Source organism: Tenrec ecaudatus, chromosome 7, assembly GCF_050624435.1.
Source record: "Tenrec ecaudatus isolate mTenEca1 chromosome 7, mTenEca1.hap1, whole genome shotgun sequence".
In the NCBI taxonomy this organism is placed as follows: Eukaryota; Metazoa; Chordata; class Mammalia; order Afrosoricida; family Tenrecidae; genus Tenrec; species Tenrec ecaudatus.
Window position 1 is genome coordinate 48,703,033 of NC_134536.1, and position 22,883 is coordinate 48,725,915.

Genomic DNA, 22,883 nt, shown 5'->3' on the forward strand with positions numbered 1-22,883 from the left:
TTCTTGAAAACATTTTTCAAATTCATCTGTTTGGATGACTGACAGCACCTCGCTCATTTTTTTCTTCTTCACCTCTTTTTTGTTGTCCACTCACTGTCTTTTCATTATGGAAACAAAAAGTCGCACAATGCAAGGTCAGGTGAGTAAGGTGTTTGGGCTAAGGGAGGCATGCCTTTTTTTTGTCAAAAAATGGAACACTGAGATGGTTGCGAGAGCAGGTGCATTGTTGTGGGGCAAAACCAGTCCCCCATGTGTCACAAATCAGGCCTTTTTTGTCCCACACTGTTAGGCAATCTTCAGAACCTCTAAATGAGCGGTTCTCAACCTGTGGGTCAGGACCCCTTTGGGGGTCGAACGACCCTTTCACAGGGGTCGCCCGATTTATAACAGTAGCAAAATGACAGTTATGAAGTAGCAACGAAATTAATTTTATGGTTGAGGGGTCACCACAACATGAACTGTATTAAAGGGTCGTGGCATTAGGAAGGTTAAGAACCACTGCTCTAAATAGAAAGCTTCATTAGCAGTTTGACCTGGTGGAACAAACTCCAAATGCACTATCTCCCTCCTCACATCAGCGAAGTTGTTTAAGTACACCCTCGTATTTCCTTTTTTAACTAGAAAGGTTTCAACTTTGCCAGAAGATACTAGATATTACGAGAGAAAGAGATTTTCATTCCTAGTTCCAAAGTGTCCATGGCAGGATTCTGCAGTATGGGTAACTTCTCCAGAGCCTAGCTCTAGCAGTGTACGGTGATCACCAAGCTACCCCCCTCACTCCTCTGGGAGATTTTGATCAAGTGTTTCTGGCAAGACATTTTCCCATGAACAGCTTTCAGTTGTAATTTATAGGAGTCTTATGTTTCTTAAAGGGAGCGATAAATACTGTAGGCATGTGGATCATAAGGTCGGTTATACTTCTGCCTATTAAAGCAGCTTTAGTCAACAGGTAAATCAATGGGCATGAGTTAAATTGGAATCAATTTAACTTTATTTACAAAACAGACAGCAGGCTCATAGGCCTACCAACACTTGTCTAGAGAGTATACTTACAAGCAAGTACCAAAGGATAGATTTCGGGTAAATCTAAGTGCAGTACCACTGTGACTCCTCTTCAAATAAGAAATTTCCCCATTGAGGGAAGGGCTCCTATTGGGCACACAATCCAGCCCTTGCTGTAATGGCTACTCTTTATATATGCTATTCTTATATTTTTAAAAAAATTTTTTTTTATTTTAACAATTTATTGGGGCTGATACAATTCTTTTCACAGTTCATACATATACATACATCAATTGTATAAAGCACATCTGTACAGTCTTTGCCCTAATCATTTTTTTCTCTTTTCTTCTTTTACATTTTATTAGGGACTCAAACAACTCTTACCACAATCCATACATATACATACATCAATTGTATAAAGCACATCCACACATTCCCCGCCCCAATCACTCTCAAAGCATTCGCCCTCCACTTAAGCCCCTTGCATCAGGTCCTCTTTCCCCCTCCCCTCCCTCCCCAACTATTCTTATATTTTTAAAAAGCAAAACAAAACTGTCCCTGTTGAATCATTTTAAATGATGGCAAGTCTATGTGTTACAAAGTTGAAGTCCACACCACAGGATTTCCAATGATTGGGATCATTCAGAAGTAGACCCAAGCTTTCCTCCGAGGTGCCCCTGGCTAAATTACAACTACTAACCTTTTGATTAAGTTTAGCCAGGGAGGGGCGAGCTGGAAGGGAGGGGGGGAAAAAAAGAGGACCTGATGCAAAGGGCTTAAGTGGAAACCAAATGCTTTGAAAATGATTAGGGCAAAGAATGTACGGATGTGCTTTATACAACTGATGTATGTATATGTATGGATTGTGATAAGAGTTGTATAAGCCCCCTAATAAAATGTAAAAAAAAATGATTAGGGCAAAGAATATACAGTCGTGCTTTATACAACTGATGTATGTATATGTATGGATTGTGATAAGAGTTGTAGGAGTCCCTAATGTTAAAAAAAATTTTTAAAAAGCGTTTAGCCATCTGCACCACCAAATATGCCTTCTTGTATTCTTTTAGTGTTTTCTGTATTCCAATTAGTCTATTAAGAGGTTATTCTATTAAAGTTTTTCTGTTCAAAATACTGTGTAGTTCTGTCTCCTGTGTGGTCTTGTCCCTGACAGACTAGTTTACCTTAGTTTTTTTGTGGTGTGGTAGTGCTTAGATATTACCAAGTCCATTCAGTCAGTCTTAACTCTGTCATTGAGTTGATGCAGACTCACAGACCCTATAAGACAGGGTAGAACTGCCCCTGGGAGTTTCCAAGACTCTTTTTTCTTTTTAAAATCATTTTATTGGGGGCTCGTACAATTCCTATCGCAATCCATACATAAATCTATTGTGTCAAGCACATTTGTACATATGTTGACATCATCATGCTCTAAACATTTTCTTTCTACTTGAGTCCTTGGTATCAGCTCATTTTCCCCACTCCCTCCCTGACCCCCCTCCTTCACGAACTCTTGATAATTTATAAATTATTTTGTCATGTCTTACACTGTCCAATGTCTCCCTTCACCCACTTTTCTGTTGTCTGTCCCCCAGGGAGATGATTATATGTAGATCCTTGTGATCAGTTCCCTTTCTACCCTACCTTACCCTCCTGGTATTGCTATTCTCTGTATTGGTCCTGAGGGGTTTATCTGTTCTGGATTCCCTGTGTTTCCAGTACTTATCTATACATCCTCTGGTCTAGCCAGATTTGTAAGGTAGAATTCGGATCATGATAGTGGGGGGCAGGAAGCATTAATGAACTAGAGGAAAGTTGTATGCTTCATCACTGCTATACTGCACTCTGACTGGCTCATCTCCTCCCCATGACCCTTGTCCAGTTGCCTACAGATGGGCTTTAGGTCTCCACTCTCCATTCCCCCTCATTCACACTGATATGATTTTCTGTTCTTTGATGCCTGATACCTGATCCCATTGACACCTTCTGATCACACAGGCTGGTGTGCTTCTTCTATGTGGGCTTTGCTACTTCTCAGCTAGATGGTTGCTTGTTTATCTTCAAGCCTTTAAGACCTCGGATGTTATATCTTTTGATAGGTGGACACCATCAGCTTTTTTGACCATGTTTGCTTATGCACTTGCTTTGTCTCCAGTGATTGTGTCGGGAAGGTGAGCATCATGGAATGCCAGTTTAATAGAACGAAGCGTTCTTGCATTGAGGGAGTACTTGAGTAGAGGCCCCATGCCAAGACTAACTCTTGACAGAAATAAAAAGTCCTTCGTTTCTCCCAAGGAGCAGCTGGTGGATTTAAATTGTGAACTGTGCGGTTAGTAACTAACTCAATGCATAACCAGTAGACACCAGGGCTATTTATTCAGTCTCATAGTGACCATAAAACTAACAGAAAGAAACACTGTCTGGTCATGCACCATCCTCAAACGTACTGCTTGATTTGAACCCACAACTGTAGCCACTAAGTTAAAACATCTTGCCATACATTATTTAACTGCCATACATTACTTGATTTTGATTACTTTTTAGTGATCAGTAGCCTTTATTAGATGCGAGCTCCATGAAAGCAAAACTGAAGGAGATGCACTATACAAGCACGGTAACCAGTCATAATGGACAGCAAATATTTGTAACTGACCGAATAAGTGAATCTTTAGTAACAATGGACAGATTCTACTTTTAGAATTTTAACTCTTGGATTATGTAAAATGAATGATACCTACCATGCACATGTCTGATCTCTAACATACAGATCTACTTTCTCATTTACTCACACCATTCAATGACTGCCTCACAGTATTGTCTTTCCCCCAACATTAGTAAATCACTTTTATGAGTGCAAAAACTCCACCGTACTTCCATTTACACTTGTGAGGCTTAAGTAACACAACACACAACTCTCCGTTTTACATTTTACAGCAGTTTACAAAGTGTGGACAGCCATTTTACAAAGTGTGGACAGTGGAGTGGGAGAAATAGGTAGCTTTTCTTGCCCTTAAATGCTTGCAAGCTGGAAGCGCAGTAACAATTGTTACCACCCAAATTAAACTCTTGGTACCTATGGTTTAAAATACCCCAAGTATTCTTGATTACTAATAATTTAATTATTCAGACTCAGACTTTAATAAACATTTGGAATAGAAAATTGTAACTTTTTTATAACTAGCAATCTATAATATCTTAGTGTTCACCAACCATTTTGAGTGCCTAGCTCCTCTTCACTAATACACACATACAGTTTCAACTCAACTTCTTTCAACTTTTCTGCATGCGAGCTTAAGTTGAAATTTCCCCAGTTTACCACATCTTGTGGCCTTTCTTATTTCCACTTTGGTATACCATATTAATTCAGTGGTTCCAAATAAATTAAGAGATGTGAGTACACTGGGCAGACTAAGGGGCCTACTGCTTGAATTCATGCAAGAATACTTCAAATTCTACTTTAGAAAACAGTCAAATTCTACTTTAGTTCCCACTCCCTACTATTTTCTGATTCGTCTCTGCTGATATGGGAGACACGAATACATAAAATGCCAAAGGGCACGAAAGTGTGTAACAGATGAGTATGAAATTTATAGGGAAAATCCACCGGTCATTTGAAGCAATGAGAGACAAAGGTAAGAAAATGCTGCAAAAAAGCAGAATGAAGAGTCAGAAAACTGGAAAACCAATGCCGTTTTCAGTTTTTTTATACTACTTAACTTCAATATAGAACATCACATACATTTCAGTGTCAGTAAAGACACTTCACTCCCTCCCTATCAAGTTTCCCCAGTTGTTTCGAAGTTAAACCACTGCCCTGTCTTTAGGACCTTATTCCACTTAAAACAGCTTTATATTAGCTGACAAGGTCACCCTTTTCTTGATTTTAGCATCAGACTGCCTACCAAGGTCAAATGTATCTATACACAATTCTGAAGCTATAGGAAATATCTTCCCCTAAAGAAAATCCCATGGGGGAAATTAGGAGAAAATTAAAATAGTAAATATATAGTGGTGTGTTTTACTCCCTTGAAAACACTCTAGTTCTAAAGATGTTTTTATTTTAGTGTAACTTTTCGTGTTTCCATACTTAATGAGTAGGTATTTTCAAAAAATTGTCAAATTATAAGTTTCAAGGAAATTTATAAGGTTAAGTCTTCACGCATATGGAGTCAAGTCTCCTAAACTATAGTGAGAATCATTTCCTTCTACCTTACATCCAAGCTAGAGGAATACATTATGCATAAATACAAATGCATAAAAGATTGTCTGGTTCCCAAAACGTTCTGCTTCTAAAAGGCCTTACTATTATTTTAACTAAGATGGTACAAAAACTAAATTACCTTGAGTGAATTCAGCAAAACAAGTTTGAAGGAAACCAGGAGCACCATACACAGTAACTTTCAAACCATGAGAGTAACTTTTCCATCTAACAGTATAGTTTAATTAAAGTTTTACCTTTCATTATAAATGACACTTTTAGAAACATCTGTGGGAGAGCAAGAGACAACGGCCCTAGTCAAATAGTCTAAACCTTATACAGCTTTATCCGGGATGAAACAAATAAATACACACACACACACACACACACGTACATGGCATCAATGTGATCCAGAAACCGGGAAATCTGTGACAGAGTTGCACTTCCAATCTAACCCCCAAAACTCAAATCCTTATAAGGATGATGATAGACTAGCTGATCGCTAATGTTCTTTTCGGGTATAATTCTACCTTTATCATTCATTAAATCTTCCAGTGATTTCACTGACTATCAAACATTTATTAAGCACCTACTGTGCCCCTGGCAAAGACACTGTCTTCTCCACTAGATTTTACATTTTAATTGTCCTATTGGTATATTAGGAAATGAGCACTTAAAACAGCTTAGCCTTAATAGCAAAAATAAATAATTAAATTTACGTAGCTTATTTGGCTTAGAACTCAAACAGTTGGATCTATTCATTAGTATGGAACTTTACACATTTGACACCACCCATACGAGACTGGCATTAAGATATCTTAGCTAGGAAAGCTATATTTTAGATTTGTAGCTGACATAATACATGTTAACTAAAACCAATTAATAACATACTAAGTACCTTTCATAGGAAGTAAAAGGAGGCCCACGCAAACCAACAAAGTATGATAAAAAGCAGTTTGGGGAGAAGCAGATCTCAGTCTAATCTCCAACATGAACACATGGCTGAGTAACAGCAGCTTGCTATTTGATGATCCATTCTTGTCAACTTTTAATCCTCCTGACTGAGGCAAAGCATGAGACATCTGTTTATTTTTAAGCATATGTTGGCTTCCTTATTTTCACTTTTCTTTGTGCAATTAGATAGTTATTAAGAATATAAGATACACATGCATGACCTACTAATAGCTACCCTCTCCTCCCCCCAGATGACCCAGCGGACAATACACTTATCTCAAATCAAATCTTAATAGAGCTAAATAAGTAACAGTAATGCAAGGCAGAAAATGCTCCTATCATTGCCAAAATTTCACATACTCAATCTGGTGCTTCCCATTAAGAAAAAGTAAATAAAACTTGGACTTCCTATGATTAGGAAAGGAAGTGCTATTTACTCAGAAGGTAACAGGTGCCAGCCAGCCTCTGTGCAAGTGCTATTCACTTACTCTTTATCAAGAATCCTACTGATGAAAACATTCCAAATAGGATGGTAATCTACAATAAGAACAATCCACTCCCCTTCACAAAATGATTCCAACAGCTCCCCAGGAGTGTATTCGAAGGCAAATGCACTGTTAAGGTGACCATTTAATCACTCTTAGAATCTTTGGGTCTTAGTCACCTAGGCAACCCATTCAACGGGATGATGAAATCTAGGCGCAGCAGTAGGCTCCACTAGTCATCCCTGTTGAGTGGCGAAAAAAGGACCAAACCAATCATCAATGAAGCCATACATCAGCAGTTGCGGGGCTGACCTGCCGGGCTGGGCAGTGTTTCCTCCGCGGGGGCGCTATGCGTGGGGGCCCACGGCCTGGCACCTACACCAACATACCATGCTGCTAGTGCCTGGTGAAGCTGAGTGGTTGATTTTAGCTCCTCGGGAGCTTTCTGTACACTAAACTCCTAGTACTTTCACTTAGAATTACCTTAAGACACTGCTTCCACAAACGGCCTAGAGCCCCCACACAATAATGTGCCATTTGCTATGTAATTTTTGTTTTAAGCTATTGATACTGTCGCCTGGGTTTGAACGTTTACCTACAGCCCTAGCTTCAATGCTTATAAAAGCTCCCCAGACGCAAAGCGAGGAGAAAAGGTTCCCGGGGATCCTGGCCAGGGCGCCCGTCCCCTCAGCGAAGGGCAACCGCGAGCCGGGCAGGAGCGCTCAATCGCGCGGTGTCGGTGCCGTGCCCGCGCCCCGGCTCGCCGGGTCCGAACGCCGGCCGGGCCGCCCGGGCCGTTAACGGACGGGCCAGCGGGCCGCCCCTCCCCCACCGCGGCCTGAGGCGAGCGCTCGCGCGGGCCCGGCGGCAGAGGCTCCCCGCGCGAACAATACAGGGGGTCCCCGGGCCTCTGGGAACGCCGCGGGCCTTTGGGGGCGCCGTTGGGTCGTCGGCCGCGGGAGGGGACTCCGCGGGAAAAGAGAAGGGAGAAGGTGAGCGAGAGACGGCGAGAGGCGGCAGTTGGGCAGGAGCTCCGGAGGCCGCCGTCCCCTGGGCCGTACCTGGCTCCAGGTGATGAACTCGTTGGTGTGGGTTTCCTCCACCAGAGTCCACAGCTTGCTGAGGAAGGCCGGCACGTTCGAACTCTGCTTCATTGTTACCCAGGCGCGGGGATTCCAAATTCGACACCCGAACGAGGTGGGAGCCGCGGCGGTGGCAGCTGCGCCTGGAGAAGGTCCACGACGCAGGCGCAGCGGCTCCCGGGCCCCGCCCCCTCGGCCCCGCCAGCGCGCGGCGCGGCTGGGAGGCCCGGCGGCCGCACGTGACTGACAGGCTCCACGCTGGGCCCAAGCGCACAGCTGCTGCGTCGCTCCCCCTCCCGACCAATCCCCGGGGCCGACCACTTCCACAGAGACCGGCGATTGGATGCTGCGCACGGAAAGGGGTGGGCGCATAAGGGGCCGCTGCCTGCTCATTCGCCTTTTATACCCGGCCCTAGGTGGAGCGGTCCTTCAGTTTGGGGTGCTGTTTGGTCCTTTCACGTGGGAGCTGCGTTAGGTTCCTGCGTGGTGGTTGTGGATACAAACAGCCGTAGGGACCTTGAGCCTTAAGTTGGACAAAGGTGCTTGGCACTACCCTCAAGGTAGGAGTGGGTATAGTGAGTCACGTGGAGAAAACAAAAGCAGTTTCAAGTATATTGTAGTAGGCCCCATGTTGAGACTGTCAGAAAAATCACGAACCTTGTTCTCGCCCTTAGATTGTCACTGAGATGCTTAATCAAAAGGATAAATTTAAGTAATAAACCACTCTTTATTAAGCAGTATTATTGCGAGCCAGGACCTCTGAAATAGACTCACGATCCCTGCTGTCCCCCTCTCAGAAGGATTAACAACAAACCACGGGAGAAGGGAGACAGCGGTCAGTATAAGATATGAAAATAATAAATTATAATTTATCCAAGGGTCCCAAGACGGGTGGGAAAGGAGGGAAAACAGGAGCTGATACCAAGGGCTCAAATAGAAAGTGAATGTTTAGAAAATAATGATGGCAACATAGGTACAAATAAGTTTGATACGATTGATGTGTGGATTGTTAATAAGAGTTGTAAGAGTTCCCAATAAAATGATCTTTTAATTTAAAAAAGGACACATGGCATGTCTCTGACAACTCACTATATGCCCAGTGCTTAAAACAAAAGTGCATTCAAACTGCTGTAGTCAATTAAAATAATGATTCCTAGGTTGATAGGCTTATAGGTGTGCCCTTGTTTGTCTAAAGTAGTTTGCCATAGTGGGAGGAAAAATTCGACAAGGAGTGAGCACATCTGAGTTTAGCCCCAGTTTTGTAGTGTTGGGCTACTAACAGGAAAGAACATATTCAATCCGCCAGGTGGTGTGTGGGTGACAGATGCGTCTCTATGCCTCAGTAAATAGTTACATCCTCAGAATCACAAAGGGGCCATTCTCCTGTGTCCTAGAGAGTCGCTCTGAGGCAGAAACGACCTGACAGCAGTGGTTTTGGTGTTTGGTGATCTTTCTTTGTGCCAGTCTTCCTCATTCCTTCATCGTCAATAAGAAGAGTTCTCTTCTCAACCATAAATGAGTAGCTTTAATAGCATTTAGATGCGAAAATGCTTTGAAAATTTTTAAAAATTCCTCAAAATTAAACTTCCAAGCCACTCATTGATGAAAGTAGGTGACAGTTGCCCTTCAGACACTGCACCCTGACCTTTTGAGCTGTTTCCCTCTGGGGATAAGCTATTCTCATTCCATCCCCTAGATCTTTACTCCTCTGTTGTCTGTCTTTTAATTATCCAGATATGTTTGTACTTCAAGACTGAAGGTCTCCATCTTTCAGGAAGTCTTTTCCTACCACCTTAACTCCTAACTTGTAGCTCAAATTTTTCTACTGTCTGTTTTATACCAAAAAATTAGTTCTTATTTTGTGCCAGTATTAATATATTTGTTTCCATCTATCAAAGAGAGTTGTGGTTAGATTCAAGCAGAAACTCTTCTTTGTAGAACTTTCAAGCTATGAGTTTCCTATAGTGAGATGCTGCCTGTGGACTCCAAAATTTAAATGTTGGAGTATTCCCATGGGTCATGTTCAGCCTTCAGAATAACATTAGAAAGACCCAGGCCTTTATCTAGGAAAGAGAAAAACATATTTGTGGATGAGTTTGGTGTTTCAAAGTTGCAGATTTACGTCCCCACTCCCAGCCAGTCCTGGGGCTTTGGGGCTTGGCTCAAGGGGAGTCCCTCTGGGACATGGGGGTACAATGAATGGTATGACTCTTTGCTGGGTATGCCTACACAGTAGGGTATGCTGGCCCCACCCCCTAGAGTTTCCCATATGGGCTCCAATACATTTCTTCCCTTTTGCTTAAAAAAAAAGTTGCAGATTTAGATTGCTACAAATCTTATTCAGTCATTATGGAAAATTAGTTGGACTCAGCAGTCAAAAGTGATTGATTTAATGATTACTTTTCTGGCTAGAATGACCAAAATCAAAGATGAACTGTTTCAAGGTGTCCACCTGTAGTAGTTACATAATTTCATGTCAACTTGATAAATAAGTATAGGGGTGGAGTCTAGCCTGTCAATCAGGTCACAGCCTGATGATACCTCCTTGTGGACATGGCATTCTCATGAGGGTTCTGGGAACTTCTCTTTTTCCCTGGAGGTGGACCATACACACACTCTCTTTCTGCTCACCTTCCGGTGGAGGAGACACCCAGAGAGCTGGGGAAGCCATGTGGAGACCCAAGCCAGCGCTGCAATGCTTCTACTGCCACTGGATCCACAAGATTTTTCACCTACCAGCCTGTGATCTTCTCGCATTCGGCATCATTGCAGGTACTGTTTGAATCTGAAGAGGAATTTAAGGACTAATATAAGACATATAGGTTAATATTAGACTTATGGACCTGATCTGTACTGGGGTGAATTTTTTTAATGTACAATTGCTTTTAGATATAAAGCTCTCTCTTACACACATGAGTGTCATTCGATTTGTTTCTCTAGTCAACCTGGACTAGCGCACCACCTATATTTCTATATGGAAAAATGGGAATTTTCTTCAGTTCCGGAATAACCCAGGTAAATTATATCACTAAACCCTAGGTCCCTGTATATGTAGTTGAGTGTCGAAGAGTTGATTCTGACTCAGAGTGATCACATGTGATAGCAGCAGCACCTAACAGAGTTTTCTGGGTGTAATCTTTATGGAGCAGAGTGCCAAGGCTTTCTCCTGCAGAGCCACTGGGTGACTTTGAACCGCGAACCTTTAAGTTACTAGGTGAGCACATCACCATTTGGGCCACAAAGCAAAACTCCAAATTCACTGCTATTAAGTAGACTCACAGAAGCCATCTGTAGGACGGGATAGAACAGGCCCTGTGAGTTTCTGAGACTGTAGCTGTTTCCAGGAGGAGAAGGCCCCTTGCACTTAGTAGGCCAGCACATAACCACCGCAGCATCAGGGTTCTTTGGGCCCCTTTTTCCTTATATATAAATTGTACATTAAAATACCTCCTGTACCTCTTCTAGTCTACCCTCACTATCTTTACAGATATCTTCCTAAAGCACAAATCTGAGTCACTTCCCAACTTAAAATCCAATAAATCCAAACCCGTAGGATGGCATGTTGTTGTTAGATGTCTTGGTGTCAGTTCTGCCTCATAACCTATGCACAGCAGAATGAAACGCTGCCCTGTCTTGTGCCATCCTCACAATTATTCTTAGGTTTGAAGCCATCCATGCAGCCACTGTGTCAATTGATCTCCTCAAAGGTCTTCCACTTTTGAATACCATTTTTTTATTAATATGTATGTGTGACGTTTTTCTTTTCATTCTGGTGAAAATGCACATACCACAGCATTCTGCAATACGTCCACTTCCACATTTACAAGTTAACGACACTGGCTACACTTTTCAAGTGTGTCACCACCATTGTCCTTTTCCAAAAGTTTACTAACATCAATATGCTCTCTGTCACCTCCCCAAAACTTCCCTTTCCCCTCCCCTAGAAACCATAAGTGATCTTTGGTTTCTACACATTGATCTATGTCAGATAAATGAGATCAGACACATTTGCTTTTTCAAAGTTTGTCCATCGGTGGGATGCATCAGAACGTCATTTCTCTTGGTGGCTGTATAATATTCCCTGTACATATACATCACTTTTGGCTTATCCAGCCATCTGTTGGTAGTCATTTCAGTCATTTATACCCTTTGCCCACTCTGCGGCTGTGTACAGTGGTGCACAGATTTCTGTTTGCAGCCCTGCCTTCACTTCTTTTGGGGGCATGAGTATATCTCGGATTAGGTTGCTGGGTCAGATGGTAATTCTATGGTCAATTTTTTGAGGAAGCACCAACTTGTTTTTGTTTTCAATTTTTAAAATTGTGGTTTATGTGAAAGGTTATGGAGCAAATTAGTTTTCCTTTTGATAGTTTATATACATTTTGTTTAGTGACAGTTTGCTTGTTAGATGAAATCCCCTCAATGTAACAGCACTGCCTCTCTGGGCTCCCCATTTCCATTCATCCTTCTGTCTTTTCCTTTCCTGCCTCATGAGCTTTGTTTCTGGGAAAACACTGCCCTTTTGGTCTGGAATTGTCGATAGTTCAGAGATAAACTTTCCTCACAGGTGTTATCACTCACAAGATAGGCCTATTGTTTAGCTGAATGCTAATCACCAGGGTAGGTTCAGTTCCTGAAGTGAAGGGTGTCTAAGGGCTACAGTCCCAGAGATTCCACCAATCTCCATCAGATGAGAAAGGCTGGTCTTTTTTTTATGATTTTGATTTTTTTAACCCTATATCTTCTCCCATTCTGTCCAGAACCTTCTGTGGTGTCTATCAAAGTGGTCAGTAGGCAAGAGTACCATATATACTCATGTATAAGTCGAGTTTTTCAGCACATTTTTAACGCGGTTTTTGTGGTAAAAATAGGTGCCTCGGCTGATTTTCGAGTTGGTTTATAATCCACTATATATGGTAGTTCTCCTGGTCTCCAGGTAGTGAAGCCATGAAGAGTGAAAATGATTGCACCCCGGGCCTGAGACAACCAACCTCTCGCTCCCAGCTGGTTCCTGTGGCCACCTGTCTGAACCACCTGGGTATGTGCGGTTGCAATCCCTCTGCTGCCACAGCCCCCTCCAGGGCCGGTCTAATGCCCAGCAAGGGCTTGCCTTTGGTATACTATGGATTCAACTCTCAGGCTTTGCCCTGCGGTCTCCCATAAGGTTTTAATGTAACACTCATAGGCTTTGCGGGATTTGGTTACTGATTGTGTGGGGGCTACCTTGCATGTAATATAGAGTTCTGATAGCATCCAAATTGCATAACCTACTTTACAGAAATATAGTAGATATCAAGTAGTACATAGCGTGTGTGTGTATAAAATGTCATCTGCTATGAATGACTTGAACCCACCATCTGCTCTGTGAAAGAGAAAGCCTAGCTATCTATTCCAGTAACAATAAACCAAGTGATACCTGGTGGATTCTGCTTCATAGCAACCCTCTAAAAGAGAGGAGACCTGCTGGATGTAAATATTTTTGGAAATTGACTACCAAATCTTACTCCCATAGAGCAGCTAGGGCTTTAGAACTTGATTAGCAGTCAAGTGCTTAGATTAGCAGCCATTATGCTACCAGGACTCCTAGTCAAGCTTACCACCTAGGAAACCCTATCGCGTACTTTTCTTTTCTGTAGGGTCACTAAGAGTTGAAAATAGCTTGCTGACAAATAACAATAATAACATTTAATATATGATTGCCCCCAAACTTTCTCCCAATGTTATAGACTGTCTTTTCACCTCATTGATAAAGTCCTCAGATGTATAAAAATATTTCATTGTATGAAGCCTTTTTTTGGCATGAGGCCTTATTGATCTATTTTTGCCTTCGATATTTGAGCATTTGTTATTGTATTTAATAATCTGTCTTTAAATACTTGGTTGCAAGAATAAATGCACTCCTACATTTTCTTCCAAGAAATAATCCATTTTGAATTTGGTTTTGCATATCATGTGAGGCATAGATCCTCATCCATTCAACCTACTATTATCTGAAACCACCTACCCAGGGGTAGGACTCATCCAGTTCACACCAGTTTCGATATCTAATTTTTTGTTGAGTTCGGCTAACCTGCTGTTAAAAAGGCACTTGTAATCAGGGGTCTCTCTAAGGTGGGCAGCTGGCAGGCACCCAATATGGAAATCACAAATCTACATGCCCTACTCTTTTTTATGTTCATCTGTGCAACAGCATATTCTAAGCATCCACAGTAGTACTCATTCCATCCGCAGGTATAAAAAATAGAAAAATATTTGCAATGTCTATTCCTTTAATAAAATTCATTATACTTTTGATGAAATACTTTATTTTTATTCCCAGTGTTTGTTACTTCAGTAAACAAACATATAATACAGAGAGTAAAAGTGCCACACAGCCAGAGGGTGGCATGCTGTCATTCTTCAGCTTTGGGTTACACCCCGAATTTCCCACAAGATATTATGAGTGAATTATGCAATTCCTGAAAGTATTCAAAGAGCTAAAAATATTGTCAGAATAATTGCTGTCAAGTTCAGCAGAAATGGAAAAGGGTTTTTCAAACACGAACACTATATGTTCGGAAAAGCGAAGTCTTCTGTTTCTAATATATCAGACACAATGACTGTTGTCTAGTTGGCCTACCTACAGGAATGGGCGCCCACTCATACAGTGAAAAGATGGTTAAGGAAAAATCACAGTGCCGATGATGCTCAGATAAAAGTGGAGAATATTGTAAATGAGGATGCCAATTAAGAAGCAATCTTAAATAACAATTTTATTGTTTTATGTCAGGTATTAATATATTTTCATTAATGAATTTTAAAACTCATAACAATTAGTTTTGTGGACCTTTTTATTGTTCTTATTTAAGTAATAATTGAATGAAATAATAAACTACCTATCAGTTTATCTTTTCTATATTTTAAATGGTCATTATGACAGTGAACCAATTGTTAAATTATTTGAATCCCACAACTGTCCCTACCATTCTAGTCACTATCTCCCAACAAATGACTGATAGGACTACGCAAATAGGGTGTGATTAACATTAATAGATGGAACTGATCAGTTTTCATCACAGCCACAACCACTCCCCACTCCTGGCCCTGGGTATAAGGATGATCCATCTCTGAAGAAGCAGCGTAGGACCACTTGGAAGAGCATGTCCAAGACCTCTGTCTGGAGGCCACCAGGAGCCGGTGCACCAGAGGCTATAGCACGGAGGCTCAGGGGAACAGTGCTGAGGCTAATAGGTATTTTCTCATTTGGCCCCAAACTATGGAACTGTGGGACAGTGCAATAGGCAGGCTGGCATCCTGATCCAGGAAAGCAAAGGCCAGGGGACCATGTGGCTGAGAGAACAAGGTCTATCAAGAAACTTGGCTGCTGACTAAGGAATGATATTTCTGTAAAGCAAGGATTGTATCCCTTCTGTTTATAGATCCTAACTTGTGTTCATCTCTTAACTTCTTGAATAAAAATAAAACAAAAACTCAAATTAACTGCCATCAAGAAGATTCCAACTATAGGACAGGGTAGAACTGTCCCTGAGGGTTTCTGGAGTAGAAAGCCTCATTGTGTGTGAGTTTTGTGTGGCCATAACAACAAATTACAGACCCCAGCGTCATCAGAAGAGAGTACTATTGGAGGAACAGTTGGTGTCAGATGAATGGAGCATTGAGGCAAGGCTGATTCTTGCCTAGTGGCGATCGTAAGCCAGTGGAAGTCAGGCATGTCTACCCATATTGCTGTTTACTACACCCATTTCCCTTCAAAGTTGTCCAAAACCTTCGAAGTCAAGTACATTTCCATATAGAGATCACCTATTTTGTGAAACTTTCTCTGGCATCCTTTATTATAGCATTCATTTGCATCTCTCTCTCTCTCTCTCTCTCTCTCTCTCTCTCTCTCTCTCTCTCTCTCTCTCTCTCTCTCTCATGTTAGACTATAAAATTCCTTCAAAATAAGACTATCCCATATTCATATACATTTCTGTGGTTGTTAGTTGTGGTCGTGTCAGTTCCGACTCATGGTGGCCCTGTGTGTGCACAGTAGCACTGTTCCATAGAGGTTTCACGGCGATGACCTTGCAGAAGCTGATCACCAGGCCACTCTTCAAAGGAACATCTGGTTATGTTTCTAACTGTCATCCTTTGAGCTAATAAGTGAGTACTTAAATGTTTGTATCACTCAAGGGCCCCTGCTATAAATTATATAAAACATTTGTCAAATTAATCAATAAGTACATGAACAGACAAATATTAGCCATCAGTTAAGTTCTCCATGGCCCACTCAATCTAGTTAAGTTGCTCCTTGATTTTACATGGCACATACCACACCGTACTTGCATCTACGTTTGGCGTCTTCACTAGATGGGCAGATTGTTCCTACCCTGTTCTTGCGTGAGTCTTCAGCACTAAACATCGTGCTAATATCAGTCACTGCTCTATGAGACAGTAACACAGTGCTAATGAATCTTTGGGTAGATTTTTGAATAATAGAGGACTTTTCTCACTGCCACCAAGGTGATTCCAACTAATACCAACCCTGTAGGGGAGTTAGGGAGAAGCCCACTGGTCCTGGGGGTTTCTGAGACTGTAATGTTTAATTGGAGTAGAAAGCCAGGCTGGTGGTTTTGAACTGCTGTCCTTGTAGTTAGCAGCTCAATGTATAACCACTCTGCCCCCAGGGCTCCTTAAAGTGCCAGAAGGCTATTGAGCCCTGGTGGCTTAATGGCCTATACATTGAGCTACTCGTCACAAGGTGAGTGGTTGCAGCCTACTAGTCACTCTGTGGGAGAAAAATAATGCTGTCTTTTCCCATAAATATTTAAAGCCTGGGAAACCCAAAGTAGCCATTCTACTCTGTCCTATATGGTCACTATATTAGGAATCTACTTGATGGTGTGAATACAGTTGATTATAAGAGTTAATTTCTTATATCCATTAGAGATGATCAAAGAAGAGACTTCTTTATTCTAAAGCTAGAATTTGCGTGTATAAAGCACTGCTCATTAAAGCTTTATAGTTGGGAGATACCTCAGTACCACTGGGATCAGGTTTTGGATAGAAATCTACATTCTGTGTCAAAGTGGCTAGAATACAACCAGTTACCTGATGAAGGTGTGCAAATCTTTCTCAGTTTTAGTATTGGAAGTTTTGTGCTCCAGCTGTTCTCTCCGAAGCAGACAAACTGGTCTGGTTGGTCGCCCTAAAGCAAGCTTTCGCTGGATGTCCAATATGGAGCAGGAGGTCGTATGTTGAGGCTCTTTAAATGAAGTAACGGCAAAGCTGCTAGTGTTGATGAAGGATCTGAAAATTTTAATGTGAATTTTTTCCCTTTAGATAGCAAATTGGAGGGATTCTTTTTTAATTTAAACATTTTATTAGGGGTTCATACATCTCTTATCACAATCCATACATACATCAATTGTGTAAAGCACATCTGTACATTATTTGCCCTCATTGTTTTCAAAGCATTTGCTCTCCACTTAAGCCCTTTGCATCAGGTCCTCTTTTTTCCCCTCCCTCTCTGCTCCCCCCCCCCATGAGCCCTTGATAATTTATAAATTATTATTTTGTCATATCGTGCCCTGTCCAGCATCTCCCATTCACCCCTTTTCTGTTGTCCGTCCCCCTGGGAGGAGGTCACATGTAGATGCTTGTAATCGGCTCCCTCTTTCTAACCTCCTCTCCCTCTACCCTCCCAGTATCGCCCCTCACACCCCTGGTCCTGAAGGTATCATCTACCCTGGATTCCCTGTGCCTCCAGCGCCTATCTGCACCAGTGTACATCCTCTGCTCTATCCAGACTTGCAAGGTAGAATTCGGATCATGATAGTTGGGGAGTGGGGTGTGGAGGAAGCATTTAGGAACTAGAGGAAAGCTGTATTCTTCATTGGTGCTCTATCGCACCCTGACTGACTCATCTCCTCCCCTAGACCTGGAGGGACTCTTTAACAGGCACTCTAGCAATCAGCTGATGAATAAAGGGAATACGTGTACCTCACAAATTTGGTCCTGGTAGAGCCCCAACCACATGCAAAAGGATGTTGTTAGGAAAAACAATAATAATTAAAAAAAAGAAAAAAGAAAAACAATAATAACAAAAACACAAGGTCAAGCAAAGATGGAAAACCATCACTAACAAAAACATAAAGTCAAAATCACAAGATGGAAATTGGAGTCCTAATATAATTTTGATGAGTCAGAGTTAACTGGGGCCAGTTAGTTTAGTAGTGGAAATAAAAGCGACTTTTTTCTCAGGTCATTGTTCTGATCCATAACATCATTAAAAAAAAATTTTATTCAGGGGATTCTTACAAATCTTATAACAATCTGTCATTTAATTGTATTAAGCACACTTGTACATGGATTTCCATCAACATTTCCAAAACATTTTCTTTCTACTTGAGCCCCTGGTATCAGTTCTTCTCCCCCCTCCTTCCCTCCCTGACCCTCCCGTCCTAATGAATCCCTGATCAACCGTATATTATTATTGTTATTTCATATCTGACACCTGTTGTCACCCTTCACCCACATTTCTGTCATTCATCCCCCTCGGGGGAGGGACATATATCCAACCTTGTGATGGGTTCTCCTTTCTCCATCTTCCCCTGCCCCCATCTCCTTCCTCCAGGATATCGCTATTCCTACTACTACTGTCCTGAATTCCATGTGTCAAGAGCTCTCATCTGTACTAATGTGTGTTCTCCACATTGGTCTAGCTCGATTTGTAAGGTAGAACTGGGTCATGTTATTGGGGGTGGGGAGGAAGCATTCAGGAACTAGAGGAATGATGTGTGTTTCGCCAGTGCTATACTGCACCCTGATTGAATTGTCCCTTCCTTGTAACCCCTCTGTGGGGGGATTTCCAATTGTCTTCAGATGGACTTTGGGTCTCCACTCCAACCTTCCTCATTGATATAATTGTTTGTATTGGATCTTTTGATACCTGATACCTGATCCCGTTGATACCTCATGATCAGACAGGCTGGTATGCTTCCATGTGGGCTTATTTGCATCCCTGCTACTACATCCTTTTAATGGTTCCTGTCTTGAAGTTTCCTGTCCTTGTGTTTTTGTTGTTGCTGTTTTCCCTCACAATGTCATTTTGCATATGTTTGAACTTTTACATCATATTAGGGTTCATTTCCATCCTCCAAGTTGGTATTTGGAATTTAGAAGGTATTTGGAATTCATCTTCCTGGATAGTTGATTTTAAGTGATCATTATTCAAATTATTTGATAATGGAGGTTTAAGTTCTCTACATTATTCAATAAGCTGCGTTGTGTGGTTTGAGTATATAATCTACCCACACTTTCAATATGAGATTAAGCTAGGGAAGTAAGCTGCAATGAGGAAAAGCCATTGTTCGAATTGTGGCAATGACTGGATTACTTTGAACCTCCTGGCTCTAGTCATGAACAGTGAGCGAGATACAAGACCCATCTAGCCTGTGTTGTCAGTTGGGATCAAATAGAGAAGCTGATGTTTTCTGTCTACTTTTCTGAAAAGTCATCCTATGACATAATTCAATAACCTCCTAGCATTCAGAGAAAGATCTGACCTTATCTGAATCAAGAAATTGTCTAACCACCTTAAATAATTTCTTTGTAATGGCAAATGTCTTGATTTATAAAATCCTTAAATGCATTGTTAAATTTGCTATAATATGCCAAATACCAATATTTTAAAGAGAACAAAAGAATGTGTTAAGGATTCTTAATTGCACAGTTATTAGTGAGTGCTTGAATGCCAACCAAAACACCAGCAGTTGGAACCCACTAACTGTTTGTGTTAGGCTGGGTTGATTAGAGAAACAAATCCAGAGACACTTATATATGTTTAAGAAAGAGCTTTATATCAGGGAGTCACGACATATCAAGAAAACATCCCAGCCCAGTCCAACTTAGATCCACATGTCTGATACTAGTTCATAAGTCTGATACTCATTCATAAATGTCTCCTCGGGTTCATGCAGCTACGTGAAATGATGCAGAATACAGGAAAAACACAGGCAGGTGGGTGCAGAGCCTTGTGGAAGCATCACAAGGCTTTAGCAGGTCTTAACCTTGTGGCTCGTTACAGGAAAGTGAAGGCAGGGATAGAGAGTGTCCTGCCTCCAGAGAGCCATTTACTTGGTGGCAACTCAAAGGAGGTCATCAAGATATGACCTGATTGGCAGGCTAAACACTACCCATATCTATTTATGGATGCCATGTTGGCACAAAAAGGCCTAACTATCATACTGCTCTTTGTGGGAGAGAGATGGGAGCTTGCTTACATAAAAAGAAAAAAAAAAGTTGTTAGATGATCCTGAGTTGGTTCTGACTCAAAGAGACATCATGAACACCAGAACGAAATATTTCCTGATACTGGGCTATCCTTACAATTGTGTCATATTTTAGCCCATTTGTGTAGCTGCTAGGTCAATTCATCTCCTAAAAATCTTTCTCTTTTTTGCTGACCCTCTACCAAGCCTGGTGTTTTTCTCCATGTTCAAACTACATGAGACAAAGTCTCACCTTCCTTGTTCTCAAGGAGCATTCTGATTGCACTTCTTCCAGGAAAAGATGTATGACTTCTTCTGGCAGTCCCTGCTATATTTAGTACTCTTCTCCACTACCACAATTCAGTCACTGATTCTTCCTCCTCTTCAAGCTTTCACAAGCATCTGAGCGGATTCAAAGTACTATAGCTTCTGTCAAGCAAACTTTAATCTTCAAAGGGATATCTTTACTTTTTAACACATGAAAAAGTCTTTTGCAACAGATTTGCCCAGTATGTCATTTGATTTCATGACTGCTGTTTCCACGGGTACACATTTTGGATTCAGCAAAATGAAATCATTGACAACTTCAATAGTTTCTCCGTTGATCATAATATTTCTATAGGGCCACTTTTGAAGATTTTTGTTTTCTTTATTCTAATGTATATTTGCTGAAGACTGCAATTTCTGTTCTTCATTCAGTAGGGGCTTGACCTATTCACTCTCAGCAAGCAAGAGTGATTCATTTGCATACTATAAAGTAGTAATACGTTTCCACCAATCCCAGTGCCACATGCTCCTTCATATAATTCCACTTCTAATATTATTTGCAGAGTATACACATTGAATAAATATGGTGAATGGCAAATGCCTCTCTTGATTTTAAGCCATACAGGTTTCTCCATGAGTGCAATTAAGTGTTCTGGAATTCTCATTATTCGAAATGTTATTCATAATTTATTATGATCCCACAGTTAAATTCCTTTGCATAGTCAATAAAACACAGGTAAGCATATTTCTGGTATTCTCTTTCTAGCAAGATCCACCTAACATTTGACATGATGTTCTTTTCACATCCTCTTCTGAATCCAGCCAGAATCTGGCAGCTCCTGATCAATGTATTGCTTGTAGTTTAAAATATTTATATATATACAGCAAAGTTTTATTGGTGTGATATGAATGATATTGTATGGTATTTTCACTTTCTGTAGAATTGATACGTATATGAATATTTTCCAGTTAGTTGATCAGATCTTCCAATTTCTTGCATAGTGAAGACTTCTTGACATCATAACCACTACAGTTTGGAAATTCTGTGTTGATATTCTATTCTGTTCAGTGTGATTGCCCTGAGCAAGAATCAACTCCACAGCAGCAAGTAGTGTGTTCAAGGGGCATAGTAGTTGCACGTTGGGCTGCTAGTTATATGGTCAGCAGTTCAAAACCACCAGTCACTCCAAGGGAGAAAGAGTTCGTCTCCAAAAACAGGTGCAGTTCTACCCTGTCTTATATGCAGATGTAGGGTTGCTCTGAGTTGATCTATCATCAAGGACTGACTTGATGACAGTGGATTGAGAATGCTTCAGTGGTAGAATGCTTTACTTGTCAAAAGGTCAATTCCTAGTCAGTGCTCGTAGTGGCAACCAACACCTGTCTGTAAGTAGATACGTGTTTCATTGAACAGGTTTCAGTGGAACTTCCACATTAAATAGACTAGGCAGAAAGGCCTTCCAATTTACTTCCAAAAATCAGTCCGTGGAAACTATGTCCCTTTTTCCTTGCAGGTTCTCCATAAGTTAGGATTGAACGCAGCTAACAATAATAATATAAATCAAATTGATGTAGAGGAGCATAGGCAAAGTGGAGACCCAAAACCCACCTGTAAGATAATTGGACAGCCCTTCACAGAAGGCCACATGGAAGGATGATGCATCCAGGATGCAGTATAGCACTGATGATGAAATATATAACTATCTTCTAGGACTTTAAGGTTTTCCTCCTCTCACTATTATGGTCTTGGTTTTTCCCCACTGCATATGTTCAGTTTTATAATTAATATCATTCAATGGATGAAATTCCAGATAGATAAACGCTTCAGAATTAGTAATGGGAGTAATGATTCCCAGAGGGTATGGGACGAGGGGGGTGAGGGGGAAAGGAGAAACGGATAGCAGTGATGTCAAAATGTCTATATATTATTTTATATATATAGTCAGAAATGACTGTATAACCCCACTTGAGGGGAATGGATACATTGGGTGGTATAGGATATAGCAAAAATAAATAACTAGATAAATATATATACTATAATAACAAGGGGTCCCGGGTGTAGGGTGGGGGAAGGGAAGGAATAAAGGGGAGCTGATATCAAAGAGTTCAAGATGAAAGAAAACGTTTTGTAACTGATGGTGGCAGCAATTGTACAATGATGCTTGGTCTTTTTGAACTATGGATTGCTATAATATCTGTAAAAGTTCCAAATAAAATTTAAAGAAACAGAAGGATGTAGTTTGTTCATTAATTGCAATGTATGCCCAAAGGACATTTAGTTAATGTTTTGATTATTCTAAACAGGAATGCAAATGGTCAGAATTAGCATTAAAAAGATTTAATCAAAGTGTATTCTTTTCGATGCCTTATCTTGATATTTAAATCAACATCAGAAATTTTGTAATTAGAAGAATGGACTTAGAGATTTTCATTGATGAGAAGAATGGAAATTCTTTGTTTTTTAATTAAAAGACATTTATTTGGGGCTCTTACAGTTCTTATAGCAATCCACACATCAATTATATCAAGCATATTTGTACATATGTTGCTGTCATTATTTTTCTAAATGTTTACTTTCTATTGAGCCCTTGCTATCAGCTTCTCTTTTTACCCCCATCCCCCCCTTGTGACATCTTGATAAATTGTA

The 22,883-nt window shown here is 41.0% G+C and overlaps 1 protein-coding gene across 3 annotated transcripts in view; it reads right to left on the reverse strand.

Moving 5' to 3' along the window:
* The window catches only part of HSF2 (heat shock transcription factor 2), a 56,555-nt gene extending 48,655 nt beyond the window's left edge, over window positions 1-7,900 (reverse strand). The window contains exon 1 of one of the 3 annotated variants that reach the window (XM_075554610.1): window positions 7,698-7,899. In XM_075554610.1, coding sequence (XP_075410725.1) covers window positions 7,698-7,790 — 93 coding nt within the window. In that variant the 5' untranslated portion in view covers window positions 7,791-7,899. Of the gene's footprint in view, window positions 1-7,697 lie in introns of all 3 variants that reach the window. The other 2 variants (XM_075554611.1, XM_075554612.1) reach the window with 2 other exon arrangements.
* Window positions 7,901-22,883: the final 14,983 nt, after the last annotated feature.